Genomic DNA, 14,492 nt, shown 5'->3' with positions numbered 1-14,492 from the left:
ACACCTATACTTAATGCTTAGGATATTATGTATATCAGAATAATACAGTCTGAGAAGTTAAGCCATGCCTTAAGAAACAGTCCTTTGGATAGTGAACTGTACAATTTGACTCATTCTCAGGTCTGAAGAAGGCACACCCCACCTTTATGCAACTTCTCCTTTTCCATATAACACATCACAAATAGCTTTCCCACATGCATAGGAACTGTGACCACTACTCAAATAAATAATTTGCATGAAATTAAGGGAACCATAAACACCACTAAAGTTTTGTTGACATTGTTTGCCGCAGCTTCTACTCCTATAGAGGTAAACTATTTCTTATGCAGTGATATCTTGGGTTACAAACACCTCGGGTTGCAAACACTTCGGGTTACAAACTCCGCTAACCTGGAAGTAGTACCTCGGGTTACAAACTTTGCCCCAAGATGCGAACAGAAATCGCAGCGGCGGCAACAGCAGGAGGCCCCATTAGCGAAAGCACACCACAGGTTAAGAGTAGTTTCGGTTAATAACGTATCTCCGGAACGAGTTAAGTTCATAACCCGAGATACCACTGTACTGAACAACAGCAGAAGAGGCTCCAACAAACCTCTAGCTGAATAGTAGCTGTTCTCTTATTTGCAAATAAATTCCTGCATCCAAATCTAGAGGAGGGAAAGGGCCATGTAGAATTTTGAATGGTCACAAAATAGGGTTTCAGCACCTCCTCCCCATGAGTAACTAAACCAAGATAATTACAGTGGTACCTCTAGTTACAAACTTAATTCGTTCTGGAGGTCTGTTCTTAACCTGAGGTAGCACTTTAGCTAATGGAGCCTCCCACTGCCACCACTGTGCGATTTCTGTTCTCATCCCGAGATAAAGTTCTTAACTCAAGGTACTACTTCCGGGTTAGCAGAATCTCTAACCCAAAGTTTTTGTAACCCGAGGTGTTTGTAACCCGAGGTACCACTGTATATATTGCTCAATCTTCATCATTGATGATTATCTTCATCATTGCTTCTTCTAAGCTACTGATCAACAGTTACTTGCCAGGATCCCAGGCAGATGTCACTCTAAGCCAGTTAACCAGTTGCACAAAAAACAGGATCTGGGACCTTATGAATGCAAAGCACCACTGAGAGACAGTCTTCTGCCATATGGTGCAATTTAAAGAAATATAAATCAATTAAGGAAGATTGTATGGATTCCGGGGGGGGGGGGTACGTGTGAAGAATTTGGATTACCTTGGCAAAGAAATTTGAAATACTGAAATCTTCCTAGCAGTAAGACACTAGAATCCTTTCCGATACTGTTGGACTACCAATTCCTGCTGCCCCAATTCACATGATCATCAATGAGATGTTGTGCAACCAATCTCATCTGTTATACTGCAAAACACCACTATTGGACAAGCCATGCACACTGTTCAGTGCTTTTCAGAAGCCATGAGTTTGGGAACTCAGCTTATGCTTTCTAAACAACGTATCAGCTGATATTTTACACAGCTGCAAAAATAAATAAACTGAAAGCAATGTTATAAACACAATACTGAATATCATAATTTACAAAGCAGTAAATTGGAACAGTACAGAAGTGGCAATTCTGCTAGTTAAGTATGAAATGATACCATATTTTTGCAGCTTAATATGTTAATAATACAAGGCTAGACGCAAAGGCATTTTTGAAGCATTCCCATCAAATCTGTAGTAACTCAAGCTTAACATATATTACAGTGGACGCTTGGGTTGCGAACGTGATCCATGAGGGGTGCATGTTCGCAACCCGCAGCAGCACGTCTGCACACACGCAGGTTGCGATTCGGTGCTTCTGCGTATGCACAAAGCGCGATTTGGTGCTTCTGTGCATGCACGACCCTCCAAACCTGGAAGTAACCCATTCCGGTAATTCCGGGTTTTGGTGGGTCCATAACCCGAAAAAACGCAACCTGAAACGTCTGTAAGCTGAGGTATGACTGTACTTGCAATTACTTCCCAAAAGTAAAGATACACACTTGTTATTCTAAACTAAAACATCAAAACAATTTAAATTCATCACTCTTGCTGCAAGTAACTTTTATCATTAAAAGAATACCATTTTCATAAATACTTGATAAAATTTAAGCAAAGCGGTCATTTTTACCGTTATCTTTACTGCTGTTTTCTTCAATAGTCATTTGTTCGGCCAGTTCAGAAAGTGACTCATCAATCGTCTGGCTCCCACGCAACGTTAGGGAAAGTCTCCTCTTGAACTTTTTCATTCTATCTGTAATACGTCTGGCTCACGGAAGCCTATTAAAATAAGAAAGTTGTTATTTTAAACACTTGTTTCAACCGTAAGAAAAATGTGTTTAGTGCTGATTGCTTATACGGTATCAATCTAAACTTTGTAAGGTCATTTTAACAAAAGAGCTAAGTTTTGAAATTGTGAATTTAATACAGCTTAATGTTCATCTCAGTTCTATTCTGGCTTATCTCGGCTTGTGGTGGGTAAGTTGTAACAAAATAAAATACCCCATTAAAAGACACTACACATTCATTATAACACACCCAGAGTCTCTACTTTTTAAAATCAACCAAAGTTTTACAGGCTTAGACTGACAAATCTTTAGAAAATGGTAGTTCCACAACTGTGTTGTGACCAACTAGAATATTCTTCATCTATGTGTTCCTGCTGTCCAACTTCATATGTAGATGGTGTAATTTTAAAAAGGTACACCTTATGGGTTATGATGAAATTTAAGGCAGGTCTAACCAATAGAAGCACTTCCTGGGAGAACTGACTGTGTGGAAGCTGGGTTTGGAGGAGAATTTTTATACACAATTCTGTTGGGACTGGATTAATTGCAAGTGAATTAAAGCTCTTTCACATTAGAAGGAACCTTAAGTGGTGAACTTTCAGCTCTCCAAATGTTGTTGAACTACAATTCCCATCATCCCTGACCACTGACCATGCTTGCAATGGATGATGGGACTGCAGTTCAGCAAGATCTGGAGAGACAAAGGTTCACCGCTGCTGTATTAGATAAACTTCATGCAACAGCCTTCTGCAGCAAAACCAGAATACAACTTTCAAAATTTTCCAGTGAGATCCCTCTCTCCTACACAAGCTGGCTGGGTGGGAGATCTCTCAAGGTGGTAGGAAAGCAAATAAAGCAATTAGACTAACATGGAAAGGAAAAAAAGGGGGGGGGGGAGATAATACGACATCCTATTGAGAGCAGGCTGGGCCAGCTTCTCCAAACTATTTGCTCACTTTTTGACTGATCTGTTCAAAACTGGACCATGTTTCAAACAGAAGTGGTAGAAATATGAAGGCAAAGTAGATAAGGAACTACAATAAAAAGTTATTTTTAAAATTTTTATTTTATAAAATAGTAAAACAGGAAGATTTTTCTGTTTAGTTAATGTTCTTGTGCTTAAGATGAGCCATCAATTATGGAAAATCTTTGGGACTAAAGTACAATGACGTGGAAACATCTTCCACATCAGAACCAACGGAATGTATGACTTATTCCTTACTTCCTATCAATGCGCAGGACAGCATTCTAAAACAAAGGGTAAATTAAGTCCAGAGGGATGTTCTGCGTGAGTCTCATAGTGTTGGCAAACAGACTTCAGAAAAGTATCCAATTCATGTGTTGTGGCCAGTAAGTATTTTAAGGATTAGTTTATGAATCCTGCCATCCTCAGACCCAAGTGTTGCATTAGAGGAGAGGAATGGTTGCTACTCCCTTCTGTTAGTTTCCCATGTTGCTGCAATAACATTTGAAACCCAGAGATGAAATGGGAAGGCAAGACATATTTACTTTCCATACCTGGCACTTTCAACCAAGGGGGAAACCTATTCTATTTTTGAGTTGCAATTGTTTTTGATCCACAGAACATGGGCTGAGTACATATAGTTTTTAGTCCAAAGGACCCATAATGTTTAGGCAGATATAACCACATACAAATTATACTCCTTTCTGCAAAAGTCTGAATGGCAATATAAAAAGACTACTACAGGCAACCCTCTCGCCCTCCCCCCAAAAGCACACTGCTAATCTGGCAAAGATACATTTGTTCCACTGGTATGCCAACACAAACTAAAAGAATTAGAATTTGGCAAGCGAAATATATTGCTTAAGAATAGCTTTGAATCCATCCTGGGCTCCTTTGGGAGGAAGGGTGGGGATACAAATTTAATAAATAAACAAATGCAGCTCAGAACTGAACTAATGCAGCATTTTACATCTGAGTTTTTTCAGGCATATGCTGCTGAAGACTGGAAATTTAAGCAAAAATCAAAAATCAAATGTAATATCCAAGAACCATCCCCTGCCAGTAACCTGAAAATGAATGCCCTTCATTATATTAAGACATTGATAGATGTATTTGCTTTCTAGTGGAAACTAATTCCATTTCTAGGCACAATACAATAGTAAATGGTACTGTTGCTGGCTAAAGTGTAAGGTTCACTGCCAAAAACCAAACACAAAACCCAACATAAAAGGTTGTGTGCAATGTAGCGACAAGCTGAAGTCAGGCAGAGGTATACTTGTTCCCCTGGTGAAATGTTCTGCACCAGCTAAATTCTGTGCACAAAAAGAGAGAAAAAGCATAAGCTGGCTGTTGCTGATTTTGTGCAACAGCTTGCAGAATCTGTTGGAAAACCAGTTCCTGCTAGCACAACTGCTGTATTCCTTTGTTGTGCAACTTTAAAACTCACACTGAACACTGGATATAACCCACTAAATTCCACACTCTAATCTGACTTTGATAGCCGCTTTTCTGTGAAGCTCTGATTGCATGCTACCATTGCCTCAACCTCACGTGGCAATGATTATTAAGCTATCCCCACAATGTAGATGTTCCTCTCTCCCACAATGACTTGGCCAACCTCTAGCTCCAGAAGCTGGAAGACAGCAAAAGAAAGCTCATATGACTATGCAGTGTTTTTGTACATCCCAACCTGAGCCACTTTGAATAGCCAGCCTTGGAGTCAACAGGCTGCAAAGGACGGGGTCATGCAAGTCAGTGCACTTTTACATGGAAGTGTTTGCCTTCTTCTGCAGGGCTTTCATTCTCCCTACTTGTAAAGCTGTCGAAAATTAACAAAGCAAGTCATTCTTAGCACAAATAGTTATGGTATCAAATACGAAGAGAGGCAGCTGTAATTTCAGACAAAGCTTCATTTACACGGCATCCACAGCTATCGGCAGCATGTGATAACTGTACTCAATTTTTTAGGGCCTGCAGTGATACAATTATGATGTTAGCTGATGGGCAGTTATGTTGTCTGCTTTACAGTGGTACCCTGTGTTACGTACTTAATCCGTTCCAGAGGTCCGTTCGTAACAGGAAACCGCTCGTTACATGAGGCGCCCTTTCGCTGATGGCGCCTCCCACTGCTGCCACGCCACCAGAGCGCGCCTTCCGCTCGCATCCCGGGGCAAAGGTCGCAACAAGGGGCATCTACTTCCGGGTTAGCGGAGCGCGTAACCCGCAGCATTCGTAAGGGGGACAGTACATAACACAAGGTACCACTGTATTTGTACTGTATTTGTACCTCTCTTTAGTGGACAGTTTTATAATAATCACACACACACACACACCCCATTTTCAGAGCAGTGCATAGCTGCCTCTGAACAGAAAAAAGACAGCAGGGTAAACTAAAGAGTAATAGAGTTCAACTCCATGGGTGTAGCCAATCCTTTTGTTAGGGGGGCAGAACCTCAGTTTACTATGTATTTTTATTAATTTTTATTGATTTGGGGGTGGGAAACTGTCCATCCCTGCCTCCCCTGGCTATGCCCATGTTCAACTCTGCTGTCTTTCATTACAGGAGCGATCACACTTTTTGCGGGGAGGGGTAGCACATCTTGCTGGCATAGTGTTCAGCTTTCAAATTTAAAAAAGGAAGAGCCTTAGACAAAATACAAAAAACAAAACTGGTAATAATCAGGATGGTCCCTGCTGCCAGACACAGTTCTGTCTGGCGCAAAGCCTTTATATTTCTATGCCAAAATAAGCCTGCTTCCACCTGCTTCTCACTCACCCGGCTGATCTCTGACTCTCTGAAGTAACATGGGTGCAACAATTTACACCAATCTAAAAATCAACAAGGGTAAATGGGCAGTCCAATGCATTTCTGGAGGCATGGATGATACGAAGATTTCTGATACATGTGAGAAATCAGACCCCCTAACACAACAGTCCTAGGAAGAACAACAAAATTATGGGTATTAATGTCTGCCTGTGACAATAAACAGGAGAAGAACTTGTAATTAGTAAATGAAAGCCATGCCATCTGTATAAAGCAACAGAAATGACCAGAGGGAGCAACAGAACACTTGAAAACACATGACCAGTAAAAGCAGACACACACCTCTAATGATGTCACAGTTCCAACAGAGTGTGGAAGTTCTTTCCAGGCAACAAATAGCATATTTTCAGCAGATGACTAGTGTGCTGCCAGATCTGATGGGATTATGAGAAGAAACTATGGCAACATGGTTCCCACCCCTAAAATCACACACTTGGAACCAAAGGCACCCTTTTTCAAGCAGATGGCACAAAATGGCCTCTCTGATTTCCTCCTACACCTTGCATCCACTGCAACTTCCTGAGGCCACAGTATGCTGCTCTCAAGAACCCCTAGATATCAATAGCAACTTTTTGGGAGGCAGTAGCCTCCTAGACAGAGCCCACCTGCAAGTTTTTGTATATAAGCCCTAGTACTTGAAGAGATGTGCATATTCCCAATATAAAGAGGTGGAGAGAGACAATGTATAAAACGTGAGCTTGATCATCATTTCACTTCTGCTAATATCAAACTTAATAGTCCAGTGAAACATGCTTATTGCCCTCCAAGAGGAAGAGGAAGTAGAGTATATGTCCAGAAAGGGTATGGGGAGGTAAACAGATTTGGGAAACTTCTGACCTGACAGGACCTCCAACAATTTAAATGCATTCCAAGACCATAATTCTCCCCCCATCCCGACACCAGGATGCTATAAACTTTCAAGGACTTTGAGCTCTTTGAAGTTAAATGAATTCTGGGTGGGGGTTCTGGAATTAATTAGAAAAGTAATTATGCAATCCTAATTAATCATCCTTCCAGGGACTCTTTAAGCTTCTATAAAGGCGAAAAAGTTTCTAAGAGTAAGTAGTACTGCTTAAAAATATTATAGAAGGAGTTGAATTGATTCCAGGCTGTGCAACATGATGCACAGGCTCCTTGAATCCAACTTCCCACTCAAAATCTCCTGTACACTGTTGAAAGGTAAAGGTAAATAAAACCCTTGACTTCACAGCTAGAGTTCAAAGCTACTGAATCCTACTTACCCAGCAGCTCTAAACCCCAACAGTCAAACCCATAGTGCAATGGCACTGTAGCACTGCTGAGGTTCAGGCTTAGCTGAGAACTGTTGTTTGAGCTCATTGCTGCAACTGCTGAGCTTTGTCAACTCACTAGCTTTGGCTGAAAGGTGGCCTTGGTGGCAGGGGAGGGAGGGAAGTGAAGAGAACAATGGCACTTCCAGCCTCCCAGCAGAGTAGACTCCCGCCCTCTGTTGCCGGGTGATGCAGAATCCAAAAGGGGTCTAGAGTCACTTCCTCTCCCAGTCAATCTCCAATGGTGACTGTTCTTTGGAGGGGGGGGCGGCTTGCGTCCCCAGTGGGGCCAGTTTCGCCAATCCCTACGTATGCCTCTGCCTACCATTCAGTGCCAGAAGCTGTGAGATCAGACACCAAGTGCCCTTAATTGCTCCATACTTTGGTTAAATTTGGTATTTGGTCTGCACAAAGGGCAGAACAAAGTGTGACAGATCTAATCAGCAAATCTGTTTGATCATCTATTCTCCCTATGAGACAAATTCTGTCTCTTAAAAGGCAGACCCAGAAAATTCAAAGGTAAGTTCTCCCTCAATATTCATGGGGAATCCAAAACTTCTAGTAGCACATATATGCAAAAAAGGGTTTAGCTGCTGTTAAGAGTTACCACCAATTCCCTTTTAAACAAAAAGACTGAACTACCGTAAATTTCGCTCTATAACACGCAGATTTTTTCTCCTAAAAAGGAAGGGGAAATGTCTGTGCGTGTTATAGAGCGAATGTGTGGTCCCTGGAGCCGAAAAATCAAGCAAAAATCAAATCGCGGGGCTGCACGCTGCACAGAGAAGCGAAACTTGAAAAGAGAAAGCGGCTGCTTTCCTGCATTCTGCCTCAGGGTCTTACTGCCCACCCTTCTCTGTTTCCTTGCTGTGTTTGCTGAAACGGAACAAAGAGCAGGGAAAGCCCCTCCCCTCCAGGCAAGCTCCGGTGCTGCTGGGGGAGAGGGAGAGAGAGGGGGGAAGGGAGAGAGAGAGAGGGGAGAAGGGAGAGAGGGGGGGAAGGGAGAGAGAGAGGGGGGGAGGGAGAGAGAGAGAGAGAGAGAGAGAGAGAGAGAGAGAGAGATGGCTGGCTGGCTGGCTTGGGTGGGGGAAAACTTTTGCCTTCCTTTCCTCCCTACCCCTCTCCTGCATTCTTAGCCAGCTGCTTCTCTGCACACCCCTCTCCTGCTCCTTGTCCCTTCTGTGTTTTTCCTTCCCTCCCCACTTAAAATGTGGTTACAAAGCATAGATCCTCAGGATCTTTGCATTGGGTCACCCCAAATTCACCATCAGATCACATAGCATGTCCATGGCTACAGCCTGCCCCCCCAAAATCACGCACCCACTGTTGCCTGGGGCTGCAATGGTGCAAAAATGTGGTTAAAAAGCATGGATCCACAGGGATTCTCAGGATCCTTGCATTGGGTCACCCCAAATTCACCATCAGATCACATAGCATGTCCATGGCTACAGCCTGCCCCCCCAAAATCACGCACCCACTGTTGCATGGGGCTGCAATGGTGCAAAAACGTGGTTAAAAAGCATAGATCCACAGGGATTCTCAGGATCTTTGCATTGGGTCACCCCAAATTCACCATCAGATCACATAGCATGTCCATGGCTACAGCCTGCACCAAAAAATCACGCACCCACTGTTGCCTGGGGCTGCAATGGTGCAAAAATGTGGTTAAAAAGCATGGATCCACAGGGATTCTCAGGATCCTTGCATTGGGTCACCCCAAATTCAACATCAGATCACATAGCATGTCCATGGCTACAGCCTGCACCAAAAAATCACGCACCCACTGTTGCCTGGGGCTGCAATGGTGCAAAAACGTGGTTACAGAGCATGGATCCACAGGGATTCTCAGGATCTTTGCATTGGGTCATCCCAAATTCACCATCAGATCACATGTCTGTGGCCACAGCATGAAGCCCAAAAATGATACATCCACTGTTTCATTCAGAATGTTTTTTCCCTTGTTTTCCTCCTCTAAAAACAATGTGCGTGTTATGGTCAGGTGCGTGTTATAGAGCGAAAAATACGGTAACTTCAGGAAACAACAGAAACCAGAGAATACATGCTAAAATCTATTGAGAATGGGTCTCGTTCATCTAGCTGTTCAACTGTCACTACCTCTTTACAGCTAGCAGAGGTTACTAATAATAGGAAATTGGTCACTTTCAAACTATCTAAGACAGGCAAGTCTAATAAATAAGGTCCTTGCTTACTTTACAACAGTTCTCCACTGCACACCTTCCATTAAACCTATGAAAATCCTGTGAAAGATTTGATTATTAACTTGTTTTGCATTAGGTTGGGATCTTAAGACCTGCCACTATTGGAGGCAGCATGTTTACTTATTGGTCTGAGTATATCATGCCTACTCTGCAAACTTTACATTGGCTAGTCACCAAAGGCAGACTGAGTTTTAGGACAGCATAAGGGCTCGTTTAAAGCTCTGGCTCCAAGACTTCACAGCTTGGTAAAAAGCTGCAATTTGAAATCTACTTGTATTCATGGTAACTTAAATGTAAAGGCAATTAGTTGTGAAACTGATTTGCTGAAAGAGAACCTACACATTACGGCACATTTTCCTCTGGTATCTACTTACTGCTTCCCAGATTCAATGCAAGTCTGAAACAAATCCAACCGAGGCATTTCTTTAAAGATCCATGGAAGTGCTTATTATTCTTTACCACTCAGTTTTCTATTAACTTGTTCTGCAGGAGAACCATTTTATCTTGTTTTGCATTGGTTTACTCTTGCGTACAAATACTACATCACAGTGAACATTGACTTCCACATGTGAATTCTGACAATCCCAACTGGTTTGTGTGAATGTCCAAGTGAATCTATGAAATACTGACAGCACCCCAACTGCTGTTTTGGATATACACAAGTTGGCAAATTAAATTTAGATCACTGTCAACATTAGCCATCTGGAATTGTCAGGACTCATACTTGAAAACGTCACAGTTCACCATATTTTGGACATTCACAGCAATGTACACACATATTACAGATTTCTAATGAATAAAAGATGCATGGCGCTGCTGTTTCTTTTTAGCTACAGTACTTTGGGTTATATGACTATCAATAAAGTCTAACCCTGCAAAAATACATGTCCTTTGAACATGAACGTGGCAATCATTCCTGGCTTACAAATACTGGACTTTCCAAATGCAGAAATACCGGTACCTTTAAAACTATAGCATTCATATACACAGATCTGAAAAGCAATCCTAACAGCAAGATTCAGATACAGTATATCTGCTGCAGCAAAAGCTGCTTATCTGCTCAGCTCATTCCTACCATACTGACTATAATCATTTCTAAACTTTCCAGCAGCTACACTGTAGATAAATGTTTTCATTCATATGCAGGTGGCTAACATGAGACAAATTCAGTGAACTTGAACAGAATGAGGGCTTTCTATAGTTGTTAGTCACTGATGTAATCTGACTGTACCATTTACAGAATGTCTTTACTTACCACTTACATCATTCTGCTCAGTGTAAGGCTTTAAAAAATTCATTATGGATATTACAAAGTAAAATAAATATAGATGCATTATTCAAAGCAGCTCCCTTTTTAAAAGGCAGCTCTTTTTTTTGAACTCTGTTAAAAATATGAGGCCTCTCAATAACAGATTCTGATTCTCAAACCTTTCTTAGCATATGTACAAGATTCCAGTAGGGTTCAATACAAAAAAACCCACTCCAAACCTGCCTCTAACACTTATCCATCCTGGATAAACATAAAAAGGCTACTTTGCAACATCTCAATAGTATATTTTTAAACTGGGTTTTGCCCTATGGGACATGGATATTCTTGCAACTATGAAAAATATGGTAGCCAAACAAATATTCGCTATCAATGTTTACAACAGAGATTGCGAAAGTCACCTAGATTGCAAATTTCAGCTATAAGAAGTAGGTAATGCAAAGGTATTGCTTTGCTACACAAATTGCACAAAATGTGTAGATAATTAGGCTTGGATAGACATCTGTAAGAGTAACCTCATAATTCTGTCTAGTAATACACATCATACCAATTTTGTCAATCCTCCCGTTACTAATCAACCCTGTTAGAAAGGGGAGGATTAACAAAATGTAAGCAAGATGAAAATCAAGGTGGTCAAATGCTTATCAATCAAAATGACTTCCTCTGAAATCACACTTAGAGGGAAAATGTTTGAAGTGTGATAATCATTTGCAGCTGGATACTATAAGGTTCTCCATTAAATTAGAAGATAGAAGTCAAAAAAGCCAAGTTTATTCAAGTCCAGTATCTTCTTATTGCAAAAGGTGTGAACCTGAATAATGCTGTGCACTTTGCCAGCTCAACAATATAAACACCTCAAGATTCAACACAACAAACCAAATTACTGATTGTTCAAATAGAAAACACGATCACCTAGGTTGACATTTGCTGGCACATGTGGAGCCACAGGGAACCCTACAGGAAACAAAGCTATTAGTTTATTTACTCAGGAGGAACCAGCACAAGCAGAAAACAAAAATCCACACATTCAAGTAATCCCAAATAACATGCAAGAGCTTTAAATATTTGTTTATTTTATTTCCTTTGTTCCTACAATGAAACTCATGTTGGTACATAAATAAGAGAAAAAGCATGATGAAGAATGACTCAAGAATGAGTGCGATGTAGTACTCAAAATTATTCTTTCCAATAAAGAATTGTGAAAAAATTATTCTTTCCAATAAAGAAATGCTTTCCTATCAAAACCATACGCTATTGTGCTATGTATTCCCATTACAGGTACAGAGTCAAAATTTCTAGTTTTTTTAGATACAAAGGACTTTCACATGCTTATCACAGCATGTGGTATATTTACTACCCTACACAGGCACTTTGCAGTGTAAAATATTATGCAGCCCAGGCAAAGGTTTACATGCGCATCACGAGAAAGTACAGATATGAAAATTTCAACCATGCTAAAATTATGGCTCACATCTTCCTTCTTCCATCCCCTCCCCAAGTTAGCACCCCTTATCTCAACTTCTCCTCCTAAGATGCACTATTCCACCCAGGGTTTCTGAAACAGTTTCTACATCTATTACGAACTTACTGGCAAAAATTTCCTCATAGTTCTTACAAAAGCTCACCAAGGGTTCAAATCAGATTTTTTTTATCCTCTTGCATGGCACACATGGATTTGCATAGAAAAGGCTGGCCAACTAGAGTAACTGGCCATGTACAGTTATTTACCTCACTTTCTACTCTATTTCTTGAACTTCAGTTCAAGTTTGTATATTATACAAGTTTCATTGTACTGGAAAACTATACGAAAACAAACTACCCACAAAAATGTAGCTAAAAATCAAAAGGTTGTTCTATTTTTATACTTCCAGCTTCTGACAGACTGGATTATCTTAAGGTTTCAGTTCACCAAGGACAGAGGAAAATAAAATTCAAACTGTTAGAATGATATCCATCTCAGACATACTCAGAGGAGACTCAACAAAACCAATGGACCAAAGTCTCACTATACAATGAAAAGTTGCAAGCAGCATAATCTTCTTCCATGCAGAAGTAATTCTACAAACAGAAATATCTGCAAAATGTGTCACTATTCACCCTACTTATGAGAGCATTTGGATTACTGTTTTTTGGTGTGTGTTTTTTGGAAAAAAGCTAAATAATTATTTGAACAAACCTAATGCAAGTATTTCCTGCCAACCTAGCAGTTCGAAAGCATAAAGTGCAAGTAGATAAATAGGTATCTCTCCAGCCGGAAGGTAAACAGCATTTCTGTGCGCTGCTCTGGTTCCCCAGAAGTGGTTTAGTCATGCTGGCCATATGACCCGGAAGCTGTCTGCCGGCTCCCTCGGCCAATAAAGCGAGATGAGCACCGCAACCCCAGAGTCGGCCACGACTGGACCTAATGGTCAGGGGTCCCTTTACCTTTACCTTTAATGCAAGTATTGTATGATATTTTTTCAGACAAATGGGTTCCAACACACTACAGGCTATTTAATGCAAGGATCCAGGGATGAAGCAGACACACTAGAGAATATTCTATTTCCCCCCATTTGCTGACTAACCAGTGTTTCCTTTTTCTAGATGGGGAACACTTAGATATTTTTTGAAGTTTGTTCTCTCCCCAGACCTTTTAATGTCTGCCTTATTGTACTGATGATTTAGGGATGTGGGTGGTGCTTTGGTCTAAACCACTGAGCCTCTTGGGCTTGCCAATCAGAAGGTCGGCCGTTTGAATCTCTGCGACGGGGTGAGCTCCCGTTGCTCGGTCCCTGCTCCTGCCAACCTAGTAGTTTGAAAGCACATCAAAGTGCAAGTAGATAAATAGGTACCGCTCCGGCGGGAAGGTAAACGGTGTTTCTGTGAGCTGCTCTGGTTTGCCAGAAGCGGCTTAGTCATGCTGGCCATATGACCTGGAAGCTGTACGCCGGCTCCCTCGGCTAGTAAAGTGAGATGAGCGACACAACCCCAGAGTCATCCGTGACTGGACCTAACAGTCAGGGGTCCCTTTACCTTTCTGGTGATTTAGGGCAACTCAAAACAGTCTGCTATCAACTCCCACCCTTTAAAAGGATGTTTTAACAATGTCAAAGTTTTTAATCCAAAACTTCTGTATATGCTCATCTGAGTATCCATCAATTTAATATTTGTCAAACTCCTCCAGTTATTTGGGTCAATTACTAGAAATACCCACATATTAGAAACTTGTTGCCTTATGTACTGTCCCGGGCACAGCCAGCCCCAATGAGTACAGGTGGTTGGAAGTGTCCTTCTTTATTGGCAAAACACTTGATGACATCCGCTCCTAAGGTGAAAGGAATATACACCTCGCGCTTGTTGATTGCCTAGAAGAGTTTGGATTTGATATCCCGCTTTATCACTACCCAGAGGAGTGTCAAAGTGGCTAACATTCTCCTTTCCCTTCCTCCCCCACAACAAACACTCTGTGAGGTGAGTGGGGCTGAGAGACTTCAGAGAAGTGTGACTGGCCCAAGGTCACCCAGCAGCTGCATGTGGAGGAGCGGAGACGCGAACCTGGTTCCCCAGATTACAAGTCCACCACTCTTAACCACTACACCACACTGGCTCTCATCTGCTTCTTCAGACATGTGCTCTGATCCGGACAGTTGGAGCAACAGAGCGACCGCT

At 41.5% G+C, this 14,492-nt stretch overlaps 1 protein-coding gene across 3 annotated transcripts in view; it reads right to left on the bottom strand.

Moving 5' to 3' along the window:
• CDK17 (cyclin dependent kinase 17) overlaps positions 1 to 14,492 on the bottom strand; it is a 74,545-nt gene that overhangs the window by 43,440 nt on the left and 16,613 nt on the right. For 2 of the 3 annotated variants that reach the window (XM_083698689.1, XM_083698691.1), the window contains exon 2: positions 2,125 to 2,273. In XM_083698689.1, coding sequence (XP_083554815.1) covers positions 2,125 to 2,242 — 118 coding nt within the window. In that variant the 5' untranslated portion in view covers positions 2,243 to 2,273. Of the gene's footprint in view, positions 1 to 2,124; positions 2,274 to 6,021; positions 6,312 to 14,492 lie in introns of those variants that run through there. The other variant, XM_083698690.1, reaches the window with a different exon arrangement.

Source organism: Podarcis gaigeae (assembly GCF_964106915.1).
Source record: "Podarcis gaigeae genome assembly, chromosome: 10".
NCBI lineage: Eukaryota > Metazoa > Chordata > Lepidosauria > Squamata > Lacertidae > Podarcis > Podarcis gaigeae.
Note: the sequence above shows the minus strand (reverse complement) of the source record. Positions and strands in the feature narration are given on the sequence as shown.